Source organism: Larus michahellis, chromosome 2, assembly GCF_964199755.1.
Source record: "Larus michahellis chromosome 2, bLarMic1.1, whole genome shotgun sequence".
In the NCBI taxonomy this organism is placed as follows: Eukaryota; Metazoa; Chordata; class Aves; order Charadriiformes; family Laridae; genus Larus; species Larus michahellis.
The window spans coordinates 66,605,464-66,628,081 of NC_133897.1; the positions used below are offsets into that span (position 1 = coordinate 66,605,464).

The 22,618-nt window shown below is 55.2% G+C and overlaps 1 protein-coding gene across 6 annotated transcripts in view; it reads left to right on the plus strand.

The window, feature by feature from the left end:
- The first annotated feature begins 6,691 nt into the window (after nucleotides 1-6,691).
- The window catches only part of NFATC1 (nuclear factor of activated T cells 1), a 116,585-nt gene continuing 100,658 nt past the window's right edge, over nucleotides 6,692-22,618 (plus strand). For 4 of the 6 annotated variants that reach the window (XR_012585585.1, XM_074575769.1, XM_074575772.1 and 1 more), the window contains exons 1-2: nucleotides 6,692-6,918; nucleotides 16,047-17,145. Coding sequence is in view for 5 of the 6 variants with exons in the window: in XM_074575769.1 (XP_074431870.1) it covers nucleotides 6,786-6,918; nucleotides 16,047-17,145 (1,232 nt within the window). In the remaining variant the exon portion in view is untranslated. Of the gene's footprint in view, nucleotides 6,919-10,941; nucleotides 11,208-16,046; nucleotides 17,146-22,618 lie in introns of those variants that run through there. The other 2 variants (XM_074575774.1, XM_074575773.1) reach the window with 2 other exon arrangements.

Sequence of the window (22,618 nt, forward strand, 5' to 3'; positions counted from 1 at the left end):
AGGAGATGCTGCTGTAGCACACCTCTTGGCGGAGACAGCTAAGGACACGTTTGGGCCCCCAGGGCACTTGGTTGTGGCCACAGCTCAACAGCACGTCTCCTTTGCTGTAATCAGCTCAGTCCATGTCTCCTCTGGCTGCAGGGGCAGATGCACTGGGGGACCAACTACCGCAGAGGGGAGAGAACAAGGAGTTACATGGGTCTGTCACTAAAAGCAGACTTCTGAGGGGACGTAGAGCTGACAGGCTTGCAAGAGGGAAAGGAGCCCCTTTCGCAGTGGAAAAGCCACGTGCAGCCTTTCCTAACTCCTGACCGTCACAGGCTCAGCCGCCAGCCCCAGGGCTGCTGGGGGCAGCAGCACTGCTGCGCATGCAGCCAGCCCCGGCCTCGCGTCCATCCTCCTGGGCCACCGCTTCCACAAGGCCTCCTGCAGCAGCTCCGCTCCTACAGATGAAACACAGACACCTGGAAAAAACTGCTTTGCACTGTCTGAAAATGAAGCTGCGATCCCGCGCCTCGGAGGATGGATGAGGTGGAAGCCGCCATCCCCGCAGTGTGTAGGAACCGATACCTACCACAGGTCCCAGTCTCCCGCAGACATCGTAAATCTGACGTTTCCCTTCCTCTTCCCCCGGAGAAGGGTCTGCTCTGCTGCCAGCTCGAGTCCCTGTGTGCCCAACCAGCCTTTCCCTCATTAAGTATTTTTAAGTGAGGCAAAAAACTTGTTACCACCCTCTGTACCAGCAACTGGGGAAGTCTGAAACACGTGAAATATTTCCGGAGGTAAAAACACGTTGTCTGGTAGAAACCTTTGTCACTGCTCCTTTGCAAGTCTGCCTACACTGCGCAAGTATAAAAATTTGCCAGTTCTTCAGTACTATTTTACAAACAGAACATGATACATGCTCTTATTTTTTAACCACCCACTGTATTACACATTTCATAGGTCGTGTCCAGGAAGAAATGCAGAGCACCAGTATTTTATCTTTTGGTGGTTGTTTTGTCGTGGGAAGGGAGTACCTGAACCGCCGTGGTGGGACCCCAGGATCACGCAGCATAGCTGGGATTCAGCCCACTGCTGGGACCCACCTCAGGCCAGACCAGCCGTGGAGAGGAGATGCTGCACATGGACCCCAGCCAGCAGCGAGGGTCCGCCCGGGGCACAAGCTGCGTACGTGCCTGCGGTTTGGGTTTGTAGAAGGGGCAAACCCAAAAGGAAATAAAGCAGCACCAACACAGCATGTATCATTATGAAATTATTTCTCTGAATTAACATCTCGGTTTAATTCAGTCGCAGCTTTCTGTATATGGGTCTGGTGTGGCTGTCTGATGTCTGTCTTGATTTTAAAAAGTCGGTGTCTGAACGGGTGACTGTAGCTCCAAAAAGGTTTAAGGTCCTTTGCCTGCAGTCCCTGGCTGCATTCCTAAATAGCCGTTTAAAAAGAGTCCACTAAATCAAAAGCCAGGTAAATCAACAGAGCACTCAACGTCGTAATGAGACCGGTTATAAGGTAAATTACAACATTATTCAAGCACACAAAATTCCTCCTCTGGCATTTGTCCTGCTAAGTGCAATGCACCTTAAAAGTGGTGAAATGATTTCTGGCAACCTGTGAAAGAAGCTGCGTCTGGGGGATGGGGCGGCTGAGCCCAGCCCCTGCCTTTGCATCAACCTTGAACTTTGGGGGGCTTCGGGCAGCAGCCGGCCACCGCTCAGGTGTGACCCGTGCCTTCTTTGAAAGGTTCATGGATGTGCTTTCAAAATGGTGCGGTACTGGCCACAAACACTGGCCATGTGCTCTCTCCCTTTCCAGCAAATCTTGTTACAATTTTCAAAGCAGGGGATTAGAAAGACTTTAATTAGGGACTTGGTTAGGAGGCTTGAGACTTATAAATCTTTTGTTACAATGAATGAAATTCTGAACAGATGTTGATGCTTTTGAAGCTGCCAAGACCCAAAGGATGGGGCGCGCAGACCCTAAGGAGATGGCTGTTATTAAATATGTTAGATATAAAAGGCTATAAGGATATAACAGCGAGAAGCCCAAAACAGAACAAAGTTTCTGTGTAAAGCACGGGTGGCTTTTTCTGATCCATATCTTGGATTACGGGATTCTGTGCCTTCATTGTATGAAAATATCTGATATAGGTAAACATTGGAGAAGGAGGTCCCCCCCGCCCTGCTTTCAAAACATAGTCAAAGTGCAGTCGAAGCGGAAAGATTCTCATTTTACAGGACACTGCGCAGAGAAACGCTTTGTCCCGAAGTCTTGCAAGCAGGTCAGGGTGCAAGTTGGGAAGAGCAGCCCTGCCTGTCTGTTGTGCCGTGCTACTAACCTACATCCTCTGGTGAGGTGACAACTAAGGCATTTTGGATGAATTAGAGGTTCTCTGAGAAATACTGTAGCTACTGTGTACAAAGCTCCGTGCAAACCATCCTTCCCACTGTGCTGAGGCACAAAGAAGAGAAAAGCAAAATGCAGGAGAGAATACACGCACTCACATGACTTAATGTAATGTGAAACTAATCTAGTGAGCATGCATCAGACTCTACAGTGATTAAAACACCCTTCTAAACAATCCTCAGGGTCTGGGGTGTTTTTTTAAAGGATAGCACTATATTTGCATGTAAGAGTTGAGGACAGAGGGCAAATTTATAGCTTTGCTTCCAAAGAGGAACAGAAGGGGTAAAAAGTGATCAAAAAGCGCCCATTCAAGCCAGTGGCATTTGGCTTCTTCCCGCAGCAAAGGAGCGGTGCGTGCGGTGCGGAGGAAGCGCGTGTCGGGCAGCCAAGCTGCGCAGGGAAAGCCAACACGGGCTCCGGGGGCCACAGGCAGCTCCAGCATTGGAGGGATGCAGCCCAGCAACCGCCGGCGATGCCGGGCAGCGGGAAGTCCTGCGGTGCTGAGGCATCACTCCTCACCCACCCCGTGGCTGGGCGGGGAGAGGGAGGGAAGGCTCCTTTCCTACTCCTGTCCTCCTTCCTTCTGTGATATACAGATTTTTTTCTTCTTGTGGTTTCTGCAATACAAACTGCTTTCCATCCAGGGCAGTGGAAAATCATTGGGAACCCAAAAAGGCTATGCCCTAAGACAGAGGCTCTGTAGCCTGCTCAGTTCCCCACTGCGCTACATCCCCTTCTTCCCAAACTCTCGCCCCAGCCCGGCTGCTTCCCACAAGGCAGAGCCGTGCCGCATTGCCTCCCATGAGCATCGCCTCGGCATGCATCCACACGGACAAGCTTCTCAGCCTGACGCGGGCCACGCAAGCCGCCGTGCACTCAGTCTCAGCCAAGGCAGAAAGGTAGAGCAGGGCAGCCAAACTCTCACTGGCAATTAACCTAATTACTGGCTAAAAGCAGCAAGCACTTTGTTTTCAAGCACAGCTGCCTCTGCCACAGCATGAAGAAAGGGGAGCACCCGCTCTCCCTCACCACCTTGCTGTGGGACATGTGGATGGAGAGGGACTGCTCAGGGAGCCTATACAACTCTCTGTGGTGGAGATGGACCATGATTAAAGAGGGGCCAGCAAAAGCGCTCGTGTGGCAAGATGGAGAAAGCTGGCTGCACAGTGGTGAAGCAGGGTGAGACACGGCCTGGCACAGCACCAGTGACAAGGGAGGGTTTCTTGCTGGAGCACAGGTCTGCTCAGCCCTGCGTACCCAGCGGAGCAGAGCCTGCCGAGGTCCCACCAGCTCTGCTGTGATTTACCCACAAGGGATCAGGGCTGGTGGGCGAGGGACCGGCCTTGGAGAGGGGGAGCCCCGTGTCCGGTCTTAGTGCCCGAGCTGCCATGTGGTGATTCCCACATGGGGAGAAGAGGGCTGATGGGGAGCCAGGCAGCAGGAGCAGCCCCATCTCCCTGTCGCCCACTGCCAACCTCTCCCTGCACATCGGCAGTAGTGGACTGCACCGTCACCCTGCGACGCAGGGGACCGCTTGACATGAAGCTAAACACAGAGACCAGCCTCTTTCATCTTGCACCTGGGAGGTGAAGAAGTCCTACAGAAAAGGACTCAAAAGGCAAGGGGGGGGATCCTGTTTCAGGTCCCTTCTGACCCAACGCTGGAGGTCACCATAAAACTGTTCCAAATACTCCAAGACTTTGTTTTTTTTTCCTCTTTTTTCTCCTTTTTTCTTCCACGGAAAGAGTTGTAGGTTTGTGTGTCGGAAAGACCAAATTAATTAAGATGAACTGTAGCCCTAGCAATTAACGGGTAGGGTTTAGCCCGTAGATGTAGGAAAGCGAAGCAAACAATGCAGGGGCCGGCGAGGCGTGCGCGCCTCGGCAGCAGCGCAGAAGAAAAGACTTGGCATCTGGGAAGCGGCTTTTAAAAACGGCCAGGGTGCATTTGCTACAATAATCCACCGAAACAACAGCCGTCTAAAAATAAGGTTGTTTTCTAGGCTAAGCTCCTTTTAACTTCGTTAGTCATCACCAGCTCCCAAAATAAGCTCCGTGTAACAGTCTCTCCTAGTAGCGGCTGTAAACAAACCCGGCGAGGCGGGAGGGAGGCGCAGGGGAAAGGGAAGAGGAGCAGCGGGCGGAGGCGGGGCGGCGGCGGGTGGCCCCGGGGCGGCGGGGCCGGGGCCGGGACCGGGACCGGGAGCGGAGCGGCGGGGCCGGGGCCGGGGGGCGGCCGTGGGCCCCGCGCTGCGCCGCCGCCGCCGGCTGCCTGCGCCGGCTGGCGGGGCCTTGGAGCGGAGCCACGGTGGTCCGGGCAACGGCATTAAACAGGAGGAAACAGACGGGGGATTCCGTCATTTCAGCGGGGAGCGGGGGGGCGGGCAGGAAAGGAGAGTCCCGCCGAGGGGAGCGCGGCTGCCGCCCGCCCGCCCGCCCTGCGCCTCACCCCCGCTCCGGCCTCCCGGGAAGGCGCCGGGATCTCCCCCCACCCGCCTCCAGGCCCGTGGGGGAGCTCCGGTAGCCGTCCAGGCACACGCAGGACCGGGGGGGGGCACGGCCCCCGCGCCGCCCCCGCCCCGCCGGGAGCACCGAGAGCCGCCGCGCCGCGCCGGAGCCGCGCCGTCGGGGGGACGGGACGGGGGGGACGCTGCGGTGCCGCCCCGCGGCGCCCCCTGGCGGCGCCCCGACGGCAGGGGGGTCCGTCCCGTCCCGTCCCGCTCCGCGGCCGCTCCGCAGCTTTGAGCGGGCGCCACGTCCAGGCGACCCAGCCCGGGAGCCTGAGGGGAGGCCTCAAGGGTCGGGAGGATGCCGCTTGGGGGTTGAGGGGTTTTCCCTCTTTTTTCCTGTTTAGTTTTCCTTGAAATAAAAGCGTCGTCCTTTTGGTTTTGTTTTTTTCCCCATCTGAGGGGACGGCGCGGGGCGGGAGGGGGTGTCTGTGCTCCTCGCCGGGCGGTTCTTTGGTGGGGACCGTCTTCCACCATGATTAGCGGAGGAGCTCGCCCCGAAGAATCAGCCGCGGCCTCCTGTTCCCCAGGAGCAGGCAGGATTTCGTTTATATTGGGTTTATTTTCAACCACATATGGGTGTCAGGCACTAGATTTATGATTTTTTTTTTTCTTCATAACACCAGATATGCTCAAAACCACCCCAAACTCTCCGCACGCCGCCGTCCAATTCCAACAGGAAAGCACGGTCCCCTCCTGCCAGCTGTGGGGGCAGAGGGAGGGCGAAGGGGGAGAGCGGGGCGAGGGGGACGGGACGCGAAGTGGCGGAGGCGGCGCGGCCCCTCTCGGCAGCCCCCGCGCGGGCGGCTCCTGCCTGTGCCGGGGTGTCACGGCCGCGTCGGGGGCCGGGACGGGGCATCCCGGAGGTGGGAGGAGGAGTCGCTGTGGGTTGGAAACCTCGCCTTCCCCCCGCTACGAAGTGATGAGATACAACTGTGTTGCTGAGATATTTACAGAATAATAATAAATAAAATAATAATAATAAATCTGGAGCGACTGAAACCGAGTCCACCGGGTCTGTTAGTAATTTAGCAGAATGGGATTTTCCTTTCTCTCGCCTGCCAGTTGATGCTCTTTTCCAAATTTCCACAGCGGGGGAAGCCTGCGATTTTTTACATAATGATTTCAGCATGCGAGGCTGCCTCGCTATTTTTTTTTTCCCCTCCCTGCCTGCTTCCCTCTCTCCCCCGTCTCCCCTCCCTCCCCTCCTTCCCTTCGCGACCCCGGCGCGCCGCCCTCTCCCCCGAGGAGGGCACCCGGCTCCCGCAGGCTGCGGGGTCCCCGGAGGCGGCGGCGGCGGCGGCGGCGGGGCCGGTGCTGGGCGGGCCGGGGGCCGGGCGGCCGCCGTGCCCCGCGGAGGGGCGGCCGGGGCCCGTCGGTGCCCGCCGGTGCCCGCCTCCCGCTGGCCGCCCGCCGGCGGCGGGGCCGGGGCCCGGCTGACATCACGGGGCCGGGGCGGGGAGAGGGGCCGGGAGGGGAAGGGAGGTGGGGGGGTGTTTTCCAGCTTTAAAAAGGCGGCGCCGGGCGCGCAGCCCTGCGTCAGAGCGAGACTTCCCCGCTCCGCACACTCACTCGCCCCCTTACCCCGCCTGCGGCACCCGGCGGGCGGGCAGCGCCCGCCGCCCCGTCCCGCCGCGGGCAGTGCCTCCGAAGTCCCCACGCACACCCGCCCTCCTCTCCATGCCCCGGCCCCGGGGGGGCGGCGGCGGCGGCGAGCTCCTGTGCCTCCGCAGGCGCGGCTACCACGCCGGGGGCGGCGCGGCCCCGGTCCCCGGGGCGTGAAAGGCGGGCGGGGGGCGCGGGCGAGGGGCAGGCGGCGAGGGGTCGGCAGCGGCCCGGGGCGCGGCGCCGGGGCTCCGCCGCCCCGCCGGGTGGATGCCAAGCGCTGCCCCGTCGGCCGCCGCCGCGCCGCCGTCGCGGGACCCAGCCAGCGGGAGAGAGGGGCCGGCGGCGGCCCCGCAGCGCGGCGCCCGCCCGCTCGGCAGCACCATGAAGGCGGCGGAGGAAGGTAACGGGCGGCGCTGCGGGCGGTCGGGTGGGTGGCGGTGTCCCCCGGTATTTCCCCGCGGCGGCCCGGAGGTTCGCCGGCGGCCGCTTGCCAATAGGTGTCTCCTTCGCCTCTCGCACGGCGCCGCCTCGGCCCCGCCGCTGCTCCCGGCCGCCTCCCGCCGGGCCCGGGCCCGGGCCCACTCCCGGCCCGGCCCGGCCCGGCGGGGCAGCGCGGCGGCGGCGCTGCATCGCTGCTCACCGCCAGCGCCGGGCTGCGAGGGCGCCTGAGGTCCGGTCAGTGGGAAACGCTGCGAAGCGGCTCGGGGATTCCCTCCCCAAACCCGGGTTTGGTTTGGGGGGAGGTCAGAAAACACCGTGTAATTGCAGCCGCCCCTCTCTCTGGCGGAAAATGAGGGACCCTCCTAAAAAAGCGGGTCCCGGGCGGTGCCAGGCGCCGTACCAGCGGCCAGCCCTCCCCGGCGCACCGAAGCAGGCGGGCACGTCGCAGCCGCCTGCGGGGCTCCGCCGCCCCGGCTCCCCCGCGCCCCCGGGGGTGCGGGCTCCCCGCCTGCCCGGCTTCGGGGGAGCGCTTGCCCCGCGACCTCGGCTCTCTGTCGCGACTTCTTTCGATGGCCCGCAGTAACTCTGCTGCGAAAAGTGCGCTGAAAACACCGCGGCAAATTTTCTAGAGAGAAAGATCGTGGGCGCGGGGCTGGGGAAGAGCTTTGCGGGGAGCTGCCCCTCCCCACTGAACTTGGTGCTGCCAGGGGCAGCGTTTGGCCGGAGCCGGGAGCGGCTTCAGCCTCTCCTGTGCCAGTCGGGACATTTTTCTGCACCCGGAGCATCGTTCCCCAGCACCGCTCTGCCCACTGGCCAGACTTTCGCACCTCGCTTCTCCCTGCCGGCGCCTGTCGGCACCGCCGCGCCCGGGGAGCGGGGCCCCGCAGCCGGGTATCACCTCCGCGCCGCCCCGCAGCAGGTGCGGGGCAGCTCCCGGATCCCCTCTGCGGGCAGCCCTCTGCCGTGCCCCCCCACCCCCCCGGGCTGCTCCCGGGCTCCTCCCGGGCTCCCAAGTTTCCTTCCGATCTGGTGTTGCCGCCGCTTCGCTGCTGCTGCTGGGGCTGAAATGTCGTGCCGGGCTCGGGCAGGGCAGGGCACAGCGAGCCCGCACATCCTGCAAAGAGAAAGTTGTGAAGAAGGGGGGGAGTGTCGCGTCCACGTCCGCCGTGTTTCTTCCGCAGCGTGCAACAGCGGGGCTGCCTTCCCCGGGTTTGTCCCCAGAAAACTAGACGGGTGCTCAGGACCCATCTTTTCTTTTCTTTTTTATTTTTAACACAGATGTTTTCACTCCAGGGGTTCATTTCGGTTAACAGGATCCTGCCAGTGCAAAAGCTGCAAGCGGCTGTGACTCTGGCTCCACTTTTGAAGCACGCGAGCACCTTTTTGGATTAAAGTTAATTACATTTATTTAATAGCATTGGCTTACATGCCTTTCGCACACTCGGACCTCTGAGGGCTGCACGCACAGTGTTTCCAGTGCTCTGAGCTTCAAGGCCACTGAATGCACCAACTCGTAAAAATTACACCCAGCAGACACAAAAAGCGTACTGGAGCCTCTTGTCCAAAAAAAAAAAATCCCCCTTCTTTATTTCTGTGGCATTTTTTATGCCTGTTTTAAAATGTCGCCAGCCCTCGATGATAGTTCTCTTCCCTGTTGATGGATTTTGTAAGGGACTAAGAAAATGAGGCCAGCCAGAAAGTGTGACCCAATCCAGGAAACACGTAGGGGAGCACTGCGAGTCAGGATTGCTGCCTGCAAATTAAGGTGCCCCTCGATTGCCAAACGACAACAATCAAAGAAAATACTCTGTTTCTTTCTTAGCCTGGGAAGAAACTCTCGCAAAGTGTCCCGGTGGGAGGACCCCACTTTTTTTTCTTTGGGTCATAGTGAGGTGCGGAGCCCTTTCCCTCAGAGAATACCAGTGGGTTAACGCCATGTACAAGTTAAATTCTCCTTCAGGCTGCGGGGCTGCAGCTAGAGCAGCCCGTCTGCTGGGTCCCTTCTCAGACCTGCGTTGCGACCAGCAGTCGGGATGGTGGATCGGTCGGTGGGCACAGGGATGGCACGTCTCGCTGGTTTCGCTCTCCCCAGTTTAATGGCACTGGTTTAAACAGGATTATTGATTGGCGCGACGCTGTGATTCCATCCCCACATGTGGCATCACTTCGGTTTTAGCTTTCTGTAGTCCATCTCTCCTCTTTCTCCAAGGGAAGGGTGCCAATCGAAATACTTAATTGACAGCGCCCAGATCTATGGCACTGGCAGATCAAGCCGTCCGTAAATCGTTTGGGACAATTCGCCCGTGTCGCAGATACCAGCTGTGGGAGAGCCACAGGAGCGAGAGCAGCGGGTACTTGGGAGCTCCTCGTCCCCACCCTCCCACCCCACCGGCAGGAGATGGGGAGCAGAGGACAGCCCGGCGCGGAGGGGCGGCAGGGGGGTGAGCCCGGCGAAAGCTGGGGATGCTGCGCCGTGGGGGCTGGGGGCCGAGGCGAGGCGGCTGTTCCGCCGGTAGGCCCTGGGCAGCCCCCGCCGTCGGGGCAGAGTCTGGTGCGGGCCGCCCCTGGCCTGCTCCGGCGTCCCGGGGCGAGCACGGCCCCGGCAAGCCGGCAGCCGCCGTCGGAGCGGTTCCGCTGCTGCCAAGGCCTTTTGCACACTGGGGTGACTCAGCCCCGGCACTTCGGGGAAGTGGCTGCGAGCAGGGCACCGAGGGAGCAGCCCCACGGCGGAGCCCCGGCGGCTTCTCACCTCTGCCCCACAGCAGACCCCGTCCACTGCGGGGCACAGCCCAGCCCCGCGGCGGGGCCGCCCGCTGTCGGCACCCCGGCCCCGAGGGGCCCTGCGTGCCCTGGGGCTGCCCCGTCGGCCCCGGGGGATTACCCCGTTGGCCGTGGGGGTTGCCCCGTCGGCCCCGGGGGTTGCCGGTGGCCGCCGGCGCCTGCGAGAGACGAGACTGCAGCGCGGCTCGTCCCGGCGAGGAGGGGAAAAAGCACAGCGGGCTCTGATGGAAAAAAAGTGTGTTTTCCTGGCACTTTGTAACGGAGATTTCAGCCGTAAGCCTGGAAAATGGTATTCCCTGAGTTTATAAGGGAATACCATTTCCATAACCGCTTTAAAAAACTATTCCTTTTGAAATCCGGCCTGAAGCTCGGGGAGCTCAAGAGTTGAGGCGAGCCGAGCTGCTGGGGCGGGGAGCTCCTTTGCCTGGCGGAGACTTCCAGACGGGACTCTGTAATCTGTCAGAAGTGCGTTTCTAAAAAGAAAAGAAAAGGGGAAAAAAAAGAGTCTTAATTTATCTTTCCCTAATTGATTTTTCACCCGCACGAGCGGGGAAGGCGGCGGGCCGGGGGAGCTCCGTACCTGCCCTGCCGCCCCGACGTCTCGCCCCGCCACCGCCGCCCTTTGCAACCCGCCAGCCGGTGCGCGGCCTCGGCCCTTTCCCTCAGCCGGTAACGTTACGAGTCCCGCTCTAAGACGCTTTTTATAGCAGTTGGCACTAGTGGGTGCTGCAACTAAGTAAAATAAATAATAAATAAATGAAAGCGAAGCCTCCTGGCTCGCAGACGCGGCGTGGTGGGGACCCTCGGAGGAAGCCCTCGGCGAACAGGGGGGTCACGCCGGTGTGCCGCCCGGGCGGGCAGAGCCGCCACCCCCTACTTCGCCCCCCTGAAGTCCCCGGCCGAGGGCGGAAAGCGCCGCTCCGCTTGGCAGGAGCCCGGCACCCGCGGCAGTCGGTGACCGCCGGCCGGGAGCAGGTGAAGTCCCGCCGCCCGGCTGCCCCCCCCGGCCTCCCCATCCCACCCCCGCGGAGCCGGCTGTCTCCGGAGCCCCCCCCGGTGCCGGCCCCCCATGGGAGGGCCCCGGCGGGGGGGTGCGGGGGGGGAGAACCAGGGGCACGGCGGTTGTTTGCATCGACCCGGAAACATCAGCAGCGGGAGGGAGGGCGGATCGGCGGCGGTGAGATAGGCCGCCCGTCGGGGCCGGGGTCACGTTACCGCCCGCAGCGGCCGCCGTCCTGCGCCGTGCCGGGGCTTGCGCGCAGCCCGACGCCGCCGCGGGGGAGCTGGGCCCGGCCCGTCGTCAGCAGGTGTCCGGGCGCGACGGGGCGGGCCGGGGGGCTGCGCCGTCGCTTGGGTGCCGGAGCGCGGCGGGGGTCGCGTCGGGAGCCATGACGGGCGTGGAGGCCGAGCAGGAGTTCGACTTCGATTTCCTCTTCGAGTTCAAGCACAGTGACGAGGGCGGCGGAGGTGGGTCGCGGCGGGGCGGCCGGGGCAGCTCCGGCGGGGCGGGCGGAGGGATGCTGCGGGGAGCCCTCCCGTGCCAGCCCGGTTCTGGAGGGGGAAGGTTATCCCGCCCCGACCGTTTCGGGGGGGTCGGCGGGCCGGGGGAGGCGGCAGTCCTGCCCGGCATGGTCGGCCCGGTGCCGGGCGGTGCTTGTCGTCCCCGCCGCGGCGGGAAGCGGCGAGCGGGGCGGCGGCGGCCGCGGGGAGTGAAATGCTGCCCCGGTGCTCCCCTGAGCGGTGCCCTTGCAGCGCCCGGGCGGGCCTGCTTGGGGGGGACGGCCGGTGGCGGGTTTTCGAAACTTGGGGACTTGTTCGAGCTCTTCAAGGCCCCGCGTTGTCCGCTCGCACGGCCGCCCTCCTCCCCCGCCGGCAGCCTGCGACCGGCCGGGCTGCCCGGGGCCGGCGGGGGGCGACCCCATCGCACAGCTCTCACCGCCCCCCCCGTCCAAAGCTCCCGGGGGTGGAAGTGGGGATCTGGGTCTTGCCCGTTACCGACGTGGGCCGGTTCAAAACCCGCTTCTGCCCCCCTCCTCTTCCCCCCGTGAGCTGGAGCTAGTTAGGCTCAGGGTTTAGCTTGAAGGTCATCCGTAAATAAAAATAACGGGCCTGAATTTATCCCGGGTCACACCGTTCCCAACTCTGGTGTCTGGGTCCGTCTGTCTTTTTTTTTTTTAATGACTTTCAACAATACGTGAGGTGTAAACGAGGTGAAAAAGTCTGGAACTGACACAGAGAGAAAGTTGTCATTTCCTGGTATGAGGCTGAGTGCGACGGTGGTGGCTGGTCACCATAAAAAGCTCTCACACAAGTAGATGATTTAACGCAGCCTCAGAGTAAGGCTGCCTCTGTGTCTGTGCTTCATGATTTGCCTTTACGTTGAAGCAGGTTCCCGAATCCTTGCCTGTGTCTCGCAGCCTGCCGGGATGCAGGTGAAGGCATTGTGCTCCCCTTCCTAATGCTCCCCAGTTGCTCAGCTCTCCAGCCCATTTTCAGTGTCCAAACAGTTGTTAGGAGCTTCTCAGTTTTTAGAAAAATGTGGTTTTAACCTTGAGTTTCACACAAGGCTTTTCAGATGGGTGTCCTAGTAATTAGACACCTCGAAAGTGGAGGGGCCTAACCAAATTGTCAAACCCCTGGTGAGAAAAGTACCTAACTCCCTTAGGCAATTTTGAAAGCATGGATTTAAACACAAACGTAGACTTGGCTTCATCTTTAGAAATGTAAAATAGCTCTCACCTTCTCTGAAGCCCCTCTGAGCTGCAGGTGTTCATCATTAAAGAGTGTAAATAAAAACTGATGGTGCCCAGTGCCTTGCAGGACCAGCCCATTAGTGACAGAAAGGAATAAAACCTTTGGTCTGTGAAATTAACTAGAAAAAAAAAACAATCTGAATTTTTTATGTTGTCACAAAGTGAAATGCAATATGTGAAGACGTGATCACAAATCAAGGGGTCCAATTTCTTGTCCTAGTTACAGTTAATCTAAGTGTGGATTTGTTGGAACAGAACTGTTGCAGACCTGCCCTGGTCTACCTGATACTGGGGCTTGGCTCAAGATACTAAAATACAGTATTGAAAGTGTCTTGGTAGTAAGTGTGCTGGTCCCGGAGACCTCTGTGGATCACAGTCGTGACAGGGACTCCGTGTTAAAGCGCTGCCTTCCTTTCGTCCCTATCAGCACTGACAAAATACCCTGCACAGCTGCGTTACGTGATGCAGTTCCATGCCTTCGTAGCCACCTCCATCTCCCATCCCTCAAGACTGGCATTTTATTTCTACATGTCTCATTCACCCTGGTGAGGAAAACGTCGGTGTGTTATGAATGCTGACTATGTATGTGCGTTTGGTTAATTTTGTAAATACGGAAGTTGTGGAGAAGAACGCAGTTTTCCAGAAATCATAGCTGGTGGTTTTTAGCTCACAAACCAAGGATTCAGTCCTGTTCCTCGTTCTGGCTTTGGGGCTTTTATATTTGGTGGGCATACTTCCTACATGCTGCCTGAAAATTTAAGGTACCTAAATGTATTTTGTAGGCTTTGGACCTTGCATCTTTCAATTTTGAGTACTATTGTGTGGGAAGTTGTATGACACGTTATTTTTCTTCACCCTTTAAAAGCTGATGTTAAAAATATGCACAACAGTTCTAAAAGAGGCTGTTCCTTGCCATGTGCATTAGGGGGGCTTGTCACTTGGAGCACTTGGGTCTGTCTTTCAAATTTTTTTTTTAAAAACTGGGTTGCAAAGGCTGGTCTGAGCCTTTTTATTGCCTGGGCTGCAGATCGCCATCAGCCTTCAGTGTTCGAATTTCACCCTAGTCATGCATTAGAGTTTAAGAGAACTGCTGGGTTCACAGTACTTTCCACACAGGTAATAATTATCCCTGATATTTTGTTTTTTTACCTATTCATTTTTAATAGAAGATCCCAAGGCACTGATTCTGGGGTCAGCAGATGCTGCTGCTGCACCCCATCTGCAGAGCCCACTCAGTGGGTGCAGAGCTGGGACAGCCTGTGGTCCCCTGCCCAGCAGTGCGGTGACAGGGACATCACCTTCCCCTGGAGCTGGAGGAAGCAGTGGAGGGGTTGAAGCTGCCTTGAAGGCGCTGCTTAGGCCCTTTCTCTGAACTAATTTATGAAACGGAGAAGGTCTTACCACTGTTGTGTCACTTTGGGTATGTTTTTTTTCCATGAAGAATGAGAGGGAAGCGGTCGTGGTTTTGGTGATGCTGAGTGGTGTGGCCTTGTGGCAGTGCAGCAATAAAAGGGGACTCATTTTGGAAGGAGGGGACTCTGATCCCTCAGGCAGGTCTGAGCCTTGCTGCGACCACCGCCGTCAGGTTATCCTTGTCATCCAAGTAGCACCTCTTTCTCTGTAGCTTGTGCCTGCCTTGTGGTTTGAATAGAGTGTGAAGCTGCAGCGTGTTTTGAATAATCCAGTCGTACTTGTGGCACGCTCCGGTGTAATTTAATGACCCTTCCTCAGTAAATGGCCGGTCTCTGAAGGCAGAGTAGAGAGCGAGTTCAAAAGGTGGTGTTGCGCACCATTCCTGCCTGTTACCTGACATAACGTACATCAGCGGGAACATCGCAGAGTTGCCGTGAGACTGCGACAGGCGCATTAATTTTTCCTAAGTACCGTTTGCCTGGGAGTCGTTGCCAGCACGGAGGATGACACCAGAGAGGGCTGAGCTGATAAGCAAAAGAAAGAGAATAGCCGCCGCTGCGCTAGCGTTACCACCTTGGAGACTCGTTTGCATCTGCAGTGCTCCGGGGCAGCGGGTCCTGTTGGGAATAACAGCAGCAGTAATTAGCAAAGCTTTTCCGTGTCTCCCTAGGGAACGTGGGCAAGGGTGACCACCTGGGGAGCTTGCCTCCTGGGAGGGAAGGGGATGAGCTGCCCACATGGACCAGCTGTGGCCAGGGGAGATGCAGGAAAGTGCCGCTGCCCCAGCAAAGCTCAGGGAAGGCTGAAGTGCTGCAAGCACAGCCTGGGGCTGGGGCTGGGGCTGGGGCTGGGGCTGGGCGCGTTTCCAGCCTGCTGAGAGGAACCTGCAGAAGAGCAGCGCCCAGGCTCAAAGTTCAGCAGCTGTTGCCCCTGACAGGAAGGTTTCGCTGTCTTTTTCCAGTATGGCAAGAGATACTGGCGTTAGGGGCTCTGTTGGCACTGGTGTGCTGGTGACGCAGAGCCTCCCCGCTTCAGAAAGCACCGGAGCAATGACTCCTGATCCTGCTGCCATCAGTTGAGGGCTGTGCGTGTCCCTCTGCGCAGCCCACCAGTGTCTCCAAGGGTGTCCAAGAAAGACCCGCACGTGGGCCTGGGACAGGGGAGCAAAGACGAAGGGCCGACAGCGGAGTGAGGCAGGGACGGTCTCCTGCGGACTGGTGTTGGGGTGCTGGTTCCCCATAGCACAGCAGGGATGGAGGCAGGCGAAGGGCGGGTTGTTCCCCTGCACCGGGTGAAGGAGCCCCTCGGTGCGAGTCTGTGAATCTGTGCGAAGGTCGTCTGTCACCTTCCAGGTTTTTCACGCTGGCTGTGTAGCTCTGCTAGTGCTTTTGTAGACCCGGAGCTGTTAAACGGTTAGACCCGTGGCCAAGAGCGCGCTGCTGGCAGCGCTCGACGTGACACGTGCAATAACCAGCAATTTCAGTGGAATTTCAGCTGTCGCGGAGTGGTGAGACATCCATGTTTATCCTTCACCTGGCCTCTGCCAGTTGGGCTGGAGTATAAGTGGTCCCAGAAACCAGAGCAGGTCAATAGGTCCGTCTTGTTCCAAAATCCTAGTTAACTGGAACCAGTTGGAAACTTGCTGTAATGGAAATTTCGTTTGTGTATAATTTTTTTAACAGGACGCAGTTGATCATGTTCTTTGCTTTAGTCTGCCTCCGCTTTTGTTTTTGTCCTGTGTTTTTTGTGTATTCCAACTTTTCAAGGAGGGAATCAGGCTCACTTACATAAAAGCACATTACGTAAATGCAGTCTCTGAATGCTGAAGCACCGTTGTTTGAAGGCTCAATTTTTTGCTCTGAAGGTTTGCATAAGAAGAGTGTCCTTGAAACAAACTCAGTCCGTGTACCTCCCCCTCCCAAGATAACTCGTCTAGTGCTGCTTAGTTAGTAGCATTTTCAAGGATGCGAGTCTGCAGCTTCTCCCCTAGCACGGCACACCTGTGGGCTCAGTTGCCAAGGCGAGCTGTGCTTTTGTGTGTTGTGCCATGTCCCTCCACTCCAGCTCAATATGTTACTAAGTGAGTATATTTGTGCAGCATTTCATATCATTCTTTTTTGTTTGTTTGCTTGTTTTCCAGAACACTATAATTATACATCTTCAAACGTAAATGCTGGCTTGCCTCTAAATGTGGCACATTCCTCATTGTCAACTCCATGTCATGGCCTTCAGACATCAAATCCCGTCATTTCAGTTGTCCCATCAACAAACCATCCTTCTGGATACGGAGGACACATCGACAGTGGGGCCTCCGAGTATTACCTGCCTCCAAACATTAGACCTAATGGAGCTCCAGCACTGGAGAGCCCTAGAATTGAGATCACTTCTTACATGGGACTTCATCATAACAACAACCAGTTTTTCCATGATGAGGTTGAGGAGGCCATCCCAAACACCAAGCGGTCGCCTTCCACTGCCACTTTGAACTTACCAAACATTGAGGCGTACAGGGACCCGTCCTGCCTGAGCCCAGCGAGTAGCTTGTCTTCCAGAAGCTGCAACTCCGAAGCGTCTTCCTATGAGTCCAACTACTCGTATCCGTACACTTCACCCCAGACCTCTCCGTGGCAGTCCCCATGCGTCTCTCCGAAGACCACTGACACAGAGGAAGGCTACCAGCGCAGCATGGTGGCCTGCACTTTGCTCAACTCTCCGAGGCACTCTCCATCGACGTCTCCCAGGACGAGCATCACGGAGGAGAACTGGTTGGGGGCTCGCAACTCTAGGCCTCCGTCTCCTTGCAACAAGAGAAAGTACAGCCTCAATGGCCGGCAGACCTCCTACTCCCCGCACCACTCCCCCACACCTTCTCCACAAAACTCGCCACGGGTGAGCGTCACGGATGAGACGTGGCTGGGGAACACCAACCAGTACACCAGCTCCGCCATCGTCGCTGCCATCAACGCCCTCACCACTGACAGCACCATAGATATGAACGACGGGATTCCCATCAAGTCGCGGAAGACCGCTATTGACCACACCCCATCCATGACTCTCAAAACTGAACCAGCTGGTGAGGATCACGGGACCATATCACCAACTGCCGATTTGTCACCAGAAGACTTCTCCAGCTTTCAGCACATCCGGAAAGGAAACTTCTGCGAGCAGTATCTGTCTGTGCCACAGCATCCCTATCAGTGGGCCAAACCAAAGTCTCTGTCTCCGACATCCTACATGAGGTAAGAGACCCCGACTTAGAGGGAAATCCTGTTAATATCTTTATCACATGCTTTTTTTTTTCCTCTTTCCCCTTCCTGTCTCTGCTTCCCACCAAATCTGTCCGTCCACTCATTCCGCTTAGCTGTTTCTTGTGACACTGCCTCTGTTGTTGGTGTGGCGTGACCACGAGTATAACTTTGAAGGGTTAAAACGTCTATCCTGGGAGTCGTCCACACATGGGTTGTAACTGGTTATCCGCTTCCCAGGGGACAGACTACAGCCTGGGAAGTGTGGAAATGGGGTATTCAGAAGCTCGTCAGGCAGCAGGACAATTTTGTACCATCAGACCTGTGGCTTTACTTAAATTGTTCATGTCTTAATATGTTTTTGTTGCAGGACTAAGAGATGTTCCCATTATTGTGGCTCTTACAAGGCCTTTTACATTTACACTTTACAGATAGTGAATAGAAAGAGAATAGGAATACAGTTCTTTTGTGCATTATTTCAGCTTTTATTTCACTTCATCTGAAAGCTTCTTACCAATCTTTTTTTCCCATTTGTGTTGGATTTTCTTTTTTCCCCCTTTCCCACCATTTTTATGCTTAAAGAAGAAAACCTTATTTGTCAGATGTTAATACACTAGTCACATTTATTTATCACAAGAAGACTCCAGGTAGGAAGCACCACAAAATAGCCAGAATTTTGAGTTACATCCATTGCTTTCTTTTTCAGTCTCAGTTATGGTCTTTATTTGGAAGTCTACTAAAGGCTGTATATGTAGGGGCACACAGTGCAGGAAAAGCGTTTGGTTTTCCAAAAGTTTGCAGGCTGATCCCAGTCCCTGGTTGTGATGGCCACCCCCTTCCTCTTCCTCCCCCAGCACTTCTGGCTTCTTGCTTTTGACAGCAAAGGCGTCTTTCTCAAAGTGAAAGCAGTGGGCACGCAGCTGAAGTGTTTTAATTAGTGATACATTCCCTGGCTGTCAAACTTGCCAATCTCACTTTTCTCTAGCCAGCACCTCTCTGCCACATGCTGTCTCCCAAAACTGAGATTGGGCGGTCCATGGCCCTTTGTGTTACAGCGTGCGGTGCTGCGGTCCCCTTCCTCATCGTTCTCCTCCTCCTCTCTGTGTTGCCCAGGCTCCATGCAGGACCCTGGCTCAGTTCAGCGCTGGGAAGCACAGCAACCCCTTTGGGTCTGGCCAAGCCATCCAGAGGTAGGCACTTGCTGCCTTTCAGAGCTGGGATAGAGACTTTTAACACCAGGCAAACTCTTCAGAGCCTTCCTGTGTACTTAAAAAAAGCCCTTCACGTTCTCCCACGGATGTGCCAAGTAGCCCGTGTTCATCAGAGAGGCCAACCGTGGGCTTTTGTGTTGGGGGGCTGCTTTTTGCCGAAAACTTCAAGGGCAATAATAGGACAGTTTGACCAAACAGGCTTTTTTATCTTTCTGTTGCAGCAAGCGGCCCGTAGGCGCTTTGCTGCCGTCTGTCAGGAGGCAGCCGGCATGCCTGTGCGCTAACACAAACAAGAAAGGTGAAGTGTACAAAACGGAGCCCCGCTACGTTGTGTATTTAACATTTTTTTCCACTGTTTTGGTCTCGTATAAAATATGTTTCCTGGTTCGCAATATGTTTCCATGTGATCTCATTAACTCGTGCTCTAGGGCAGTTGGAAGTTACTGTCGAAATGTGATTTTAAGTTATTTTACCGATCAGATACACTGACCGTGCTTCCTTCCACCAAAAATACCTCTCGTTTTATGTATATGAAAGTGCTGGGCAACTGAGCATGGACGTCAACAGGATCACAGCCTACGCAACAGAAACTATGTTATTTTAAATCTTTCCAAAAAAATTGGTTAAGAATTTGTCACAACAGAGCTGGATTTTTTTCCTGTTATTTTACACATCTGTTGTATTTCAAATGCGAGGGCTGCAGGGGTGGGTTCCAACAAACAACTCGGGCTCCAAAATCTACCCGGTCATAATGATTTCGAGATAACCAGATTTGATTACCTCCTCTGTCTCTTCCTGAATACGCGGTACGATTTTCATCAAAAGCCAGCGTGCCTTGGAAAATCACTGACGCCTTTCCCTGCCTCTCTCGCATTCCCATCTCTTTGGGGGCAGGAGGGAGCGGGATCAGGCAGACCGGCGTCTGGGTGCTCCCTCCTTTCCCAGGGCTTTAGAGCTGGCATCAGTCTAAAAGGAAAGCTGCTTTTTTGTATTGTTTCTAAAATTGATGATGTTTTTCATTTGTCGTAATTAGAGCTCAAGCTGCTTTTCAGGCTTTTCAAGTCCCGGAGCAAGGGAATAATGAGAGTATATAATAAGAGTATAATAATGCCTACCTTAACAGAGATGCGGTCTTTCTGCTTTATGCTTCTCCTGGTTGCTTACGAGGACTGTGAGCTTGGAGGCTCAGCCGGGTCCCCAGGCTGTGGGAGCAGGTTTGGGCTCACACATCCCCCTCAAGGGCTACGAACAGGTGACTCAGTTCCTGCGTGAGGCTGGGCACGCGGGTGCTGGGGGTCGCAGGACGGGGTGGGAGGGCAAAGCCTGACCCCGCAGCCGAGGCTGGTGCTGCACAGGGTAACCCAGGTCTGCTGGGGATTTGTCTCTGCCGTGCTTCAGATGCAGCCCAGGGCCTCACGCCAAATCTTTGGAGGTAGAAAATATTTTAGAGACCAGGCTGAGATTTGCAGGAGAAGCTTTGGAACAAACCCTGGGATGGCGATGGGAATCATACCTTTTCCGTACCAAAATGGGTTACCTAAATATACCAGTCTGCTTCAAAAACTGCTGGAGGTAAATCATTATGTGGAGAGTCAGGAGATGGTCTTTGCGAAATTCTGCTTTAGCTTTTAGCTCCAAGTTTTGTTTGTTTGTTGTTTTTTTTTTTTTAACTTCAGTATTTATGCATTGTGCTGTCTCACTCAAATGCGAGAAGTTTCTGTTTGTGGACCCTCTTTTATAGTTAATGTAGCAAACAGTTTAGAAGGAAGCACTCTACCAGGCCCTTACTGCGTGGGCAGGTGATGCTCTGTGTTTCTCAAGCCCTTGCTGTCTCAGGTGTTCCTGTCTGTGACATTTCTCCACCACTCCTCAGTGCTGTGTAGTGAAGAATCTCTCATAGGCAAAAATGTCAAAGCCAGAAGTAAAGTACAGCACTGGACTTCTGCCCTTGGGTATGGAGGCAGTGTTAGTGACTACTTCCAAAACTAAAATCCCATTTTTATTTTTTACCTGCTCGTTAGCATGTCCAAATTCATCCTATATTACAACAAAAGGTATAGGCGCTCACAAAAAAGCGCTGTATTTCTGGGTATCCGACATTTTTTATGACTTCCTCTTTAGCCTCTGTATTTGACTAAACACAGCCTGAAATTTCCTAGAGACAGTTCCTTACTCGTTGAAAAGTCATGCACTGTAGTTATTTCAAGTGTCATCAGTTTAATCCAAGAAGCATGCTGGCCTGTGACACTTGAGTTTTCATTAAATGTAGTGTTTTATGGGGGAAGGGGGAAGAGAAATGACTGGGTTTGTTGGTTGGGCGTATGGCATGTATGAGGTCTACCACACCAAAAGGAGCTTCCAGGAATAGACGCCCAGTTCCAGGTGGTTTATAAAAGCTCCCTGCTGTATTTTCTCGTACAGTTTATTTTTTTTAACCGTTGAAAGCCACATTTTCTTTAGCTGCAGTCTCTTTTTCAGCCTCAGAAATATACCTGTATGTTCCTGACCCTACAGGCAACAGGGTCATGTAGTTTTACGTATGGAGGATGTAGTTCGCACCCAGAGAATGTATGGCTGGATACCTGTCTGCCAGTTGCAAACGCACCTTTGGCTTTTATCTGCATCAATGGGCTTGTTTATTTTTTGTGGATTTTTGGATTCCACTTTTGTGACTGTGACAGTATTAAACTCAGCACGCAAAAATCATTTGAGGCCCCAAACCATAGGATTTCCTTAACAATCGTGATTTTAAAATGTTGCATATTTTTTCCTTCTTTCTTTTGATTTGTAGATGTTTCGGATGCTCTTGATGGGTTTGGGGTTCTTTTTGTTTGGTTTTTTTTTTTTTTGTTTTAATAGATGTTTTGGTCCAGATTATGAGATAGAGGACAACCTTGCTTGGGAGAAGTTGAATTTCTCAAGGAATTGGGGTTTTTTGAAGGTGGAAAAGGGCACCAGCTACCTTAAGATGAGACAGTCACCGGTGCAGCAGCACCGCATTTGCTGACCTGCGCGTTGATGGTGAACTTGTGTGTTTATGGCAAGGGAGAGGAAGTTCCCCAAACAAAGCAAAGGCAGGGCTGTCTGGGCAAGACCCAGTAAAATGAGGACTTGGGGCTGTGAGTCGGTGACCATCTCCTGGGACTCGTTAGTGTTAATTGAGGGGCGGGGGGGGGGAGAGTGGACAGGGAAGAGCCTGAAGTGCCTCTGACCTTTTTCCTGCTATATTCATGCTGGGTGGGGTATTCAGATGCTTTGACAAGTTTGGTTTGCCACCACGTGCCAGCGGCTTTTGATTACGTTAGGGTGCTGTACCATAAGGTTGAAGACTGCTTGCAAGCCTGTCTCAGTAGACTGGTTTTTTTGTTTGTTTGACTTGATCCTCCCCACGCTTTCTCCTGACGGTTTTGCAGGTCATTCAAACGCCCCTGTGAGCAGCTTATTAATGGCCTTCCTTCACCAGCTCATTGTAGCACCGCATGATTCTAAATTCAGAATGAGCAGAGATGCGATGCCAGCCACTTGTTATCTCCATTCCCGCGGCACTAGTTTCTTGTTCTTTCTCTTAAGCCAACAAATGCAAAATTTCCCATGCAAATCGATCGCTGAATGTGAAATTTCAGGACGGTAGTGTTAAGTGTTATCTGGGAGCATGACGACGACTCGCATTTTCAGTCTTCAGCGTGAGGAATTCCAGCGCGCTGCATGCACTCCATGGAGGAGCTACTTGCTCGGCTTGCCAGCAAAATACAGCCAAGTCTGGGGTGGGACGCAGCATCTATTTTAACAGCTCGCAGCCGGATTGCTCAATTGTCAGACAGGAAATTTAAAAAAAAAAAAAGGAGAGAAAAATCTACCCGTGTTAACTCATGGGTGAAATATAAAGCAGGTATATTTTTCTGATCACAGTCAAGTTGGTGGACGTGTAGGCATCGTTGTTTTCTTACACTTCCAAGAAACGCTCGAGGATCTTTAACAGGCATCTGCTTCCATGTGAGACGCGGGCGATAAATAATAAATTGCAACCATACTTGCATTTGGTGCACAGTTGGAGCAGGGGCAAACTAGCAGCCTGGTAAAAGTTTCAGCAGCCCTGTGGTTTCTCTAGTTTATGTTTTTGGTTCTAAAGGAACACCCCCGTTAGAAAAAAGAAGTGTAGCGCAGGGCACCCAGTCTCAGCCACGCTCCTCCTAATTCTGCCTTGCTTTGGGCTCTGGAACGCACTTACCATCCCGCTCATCCCGGCGGTGGCTTTT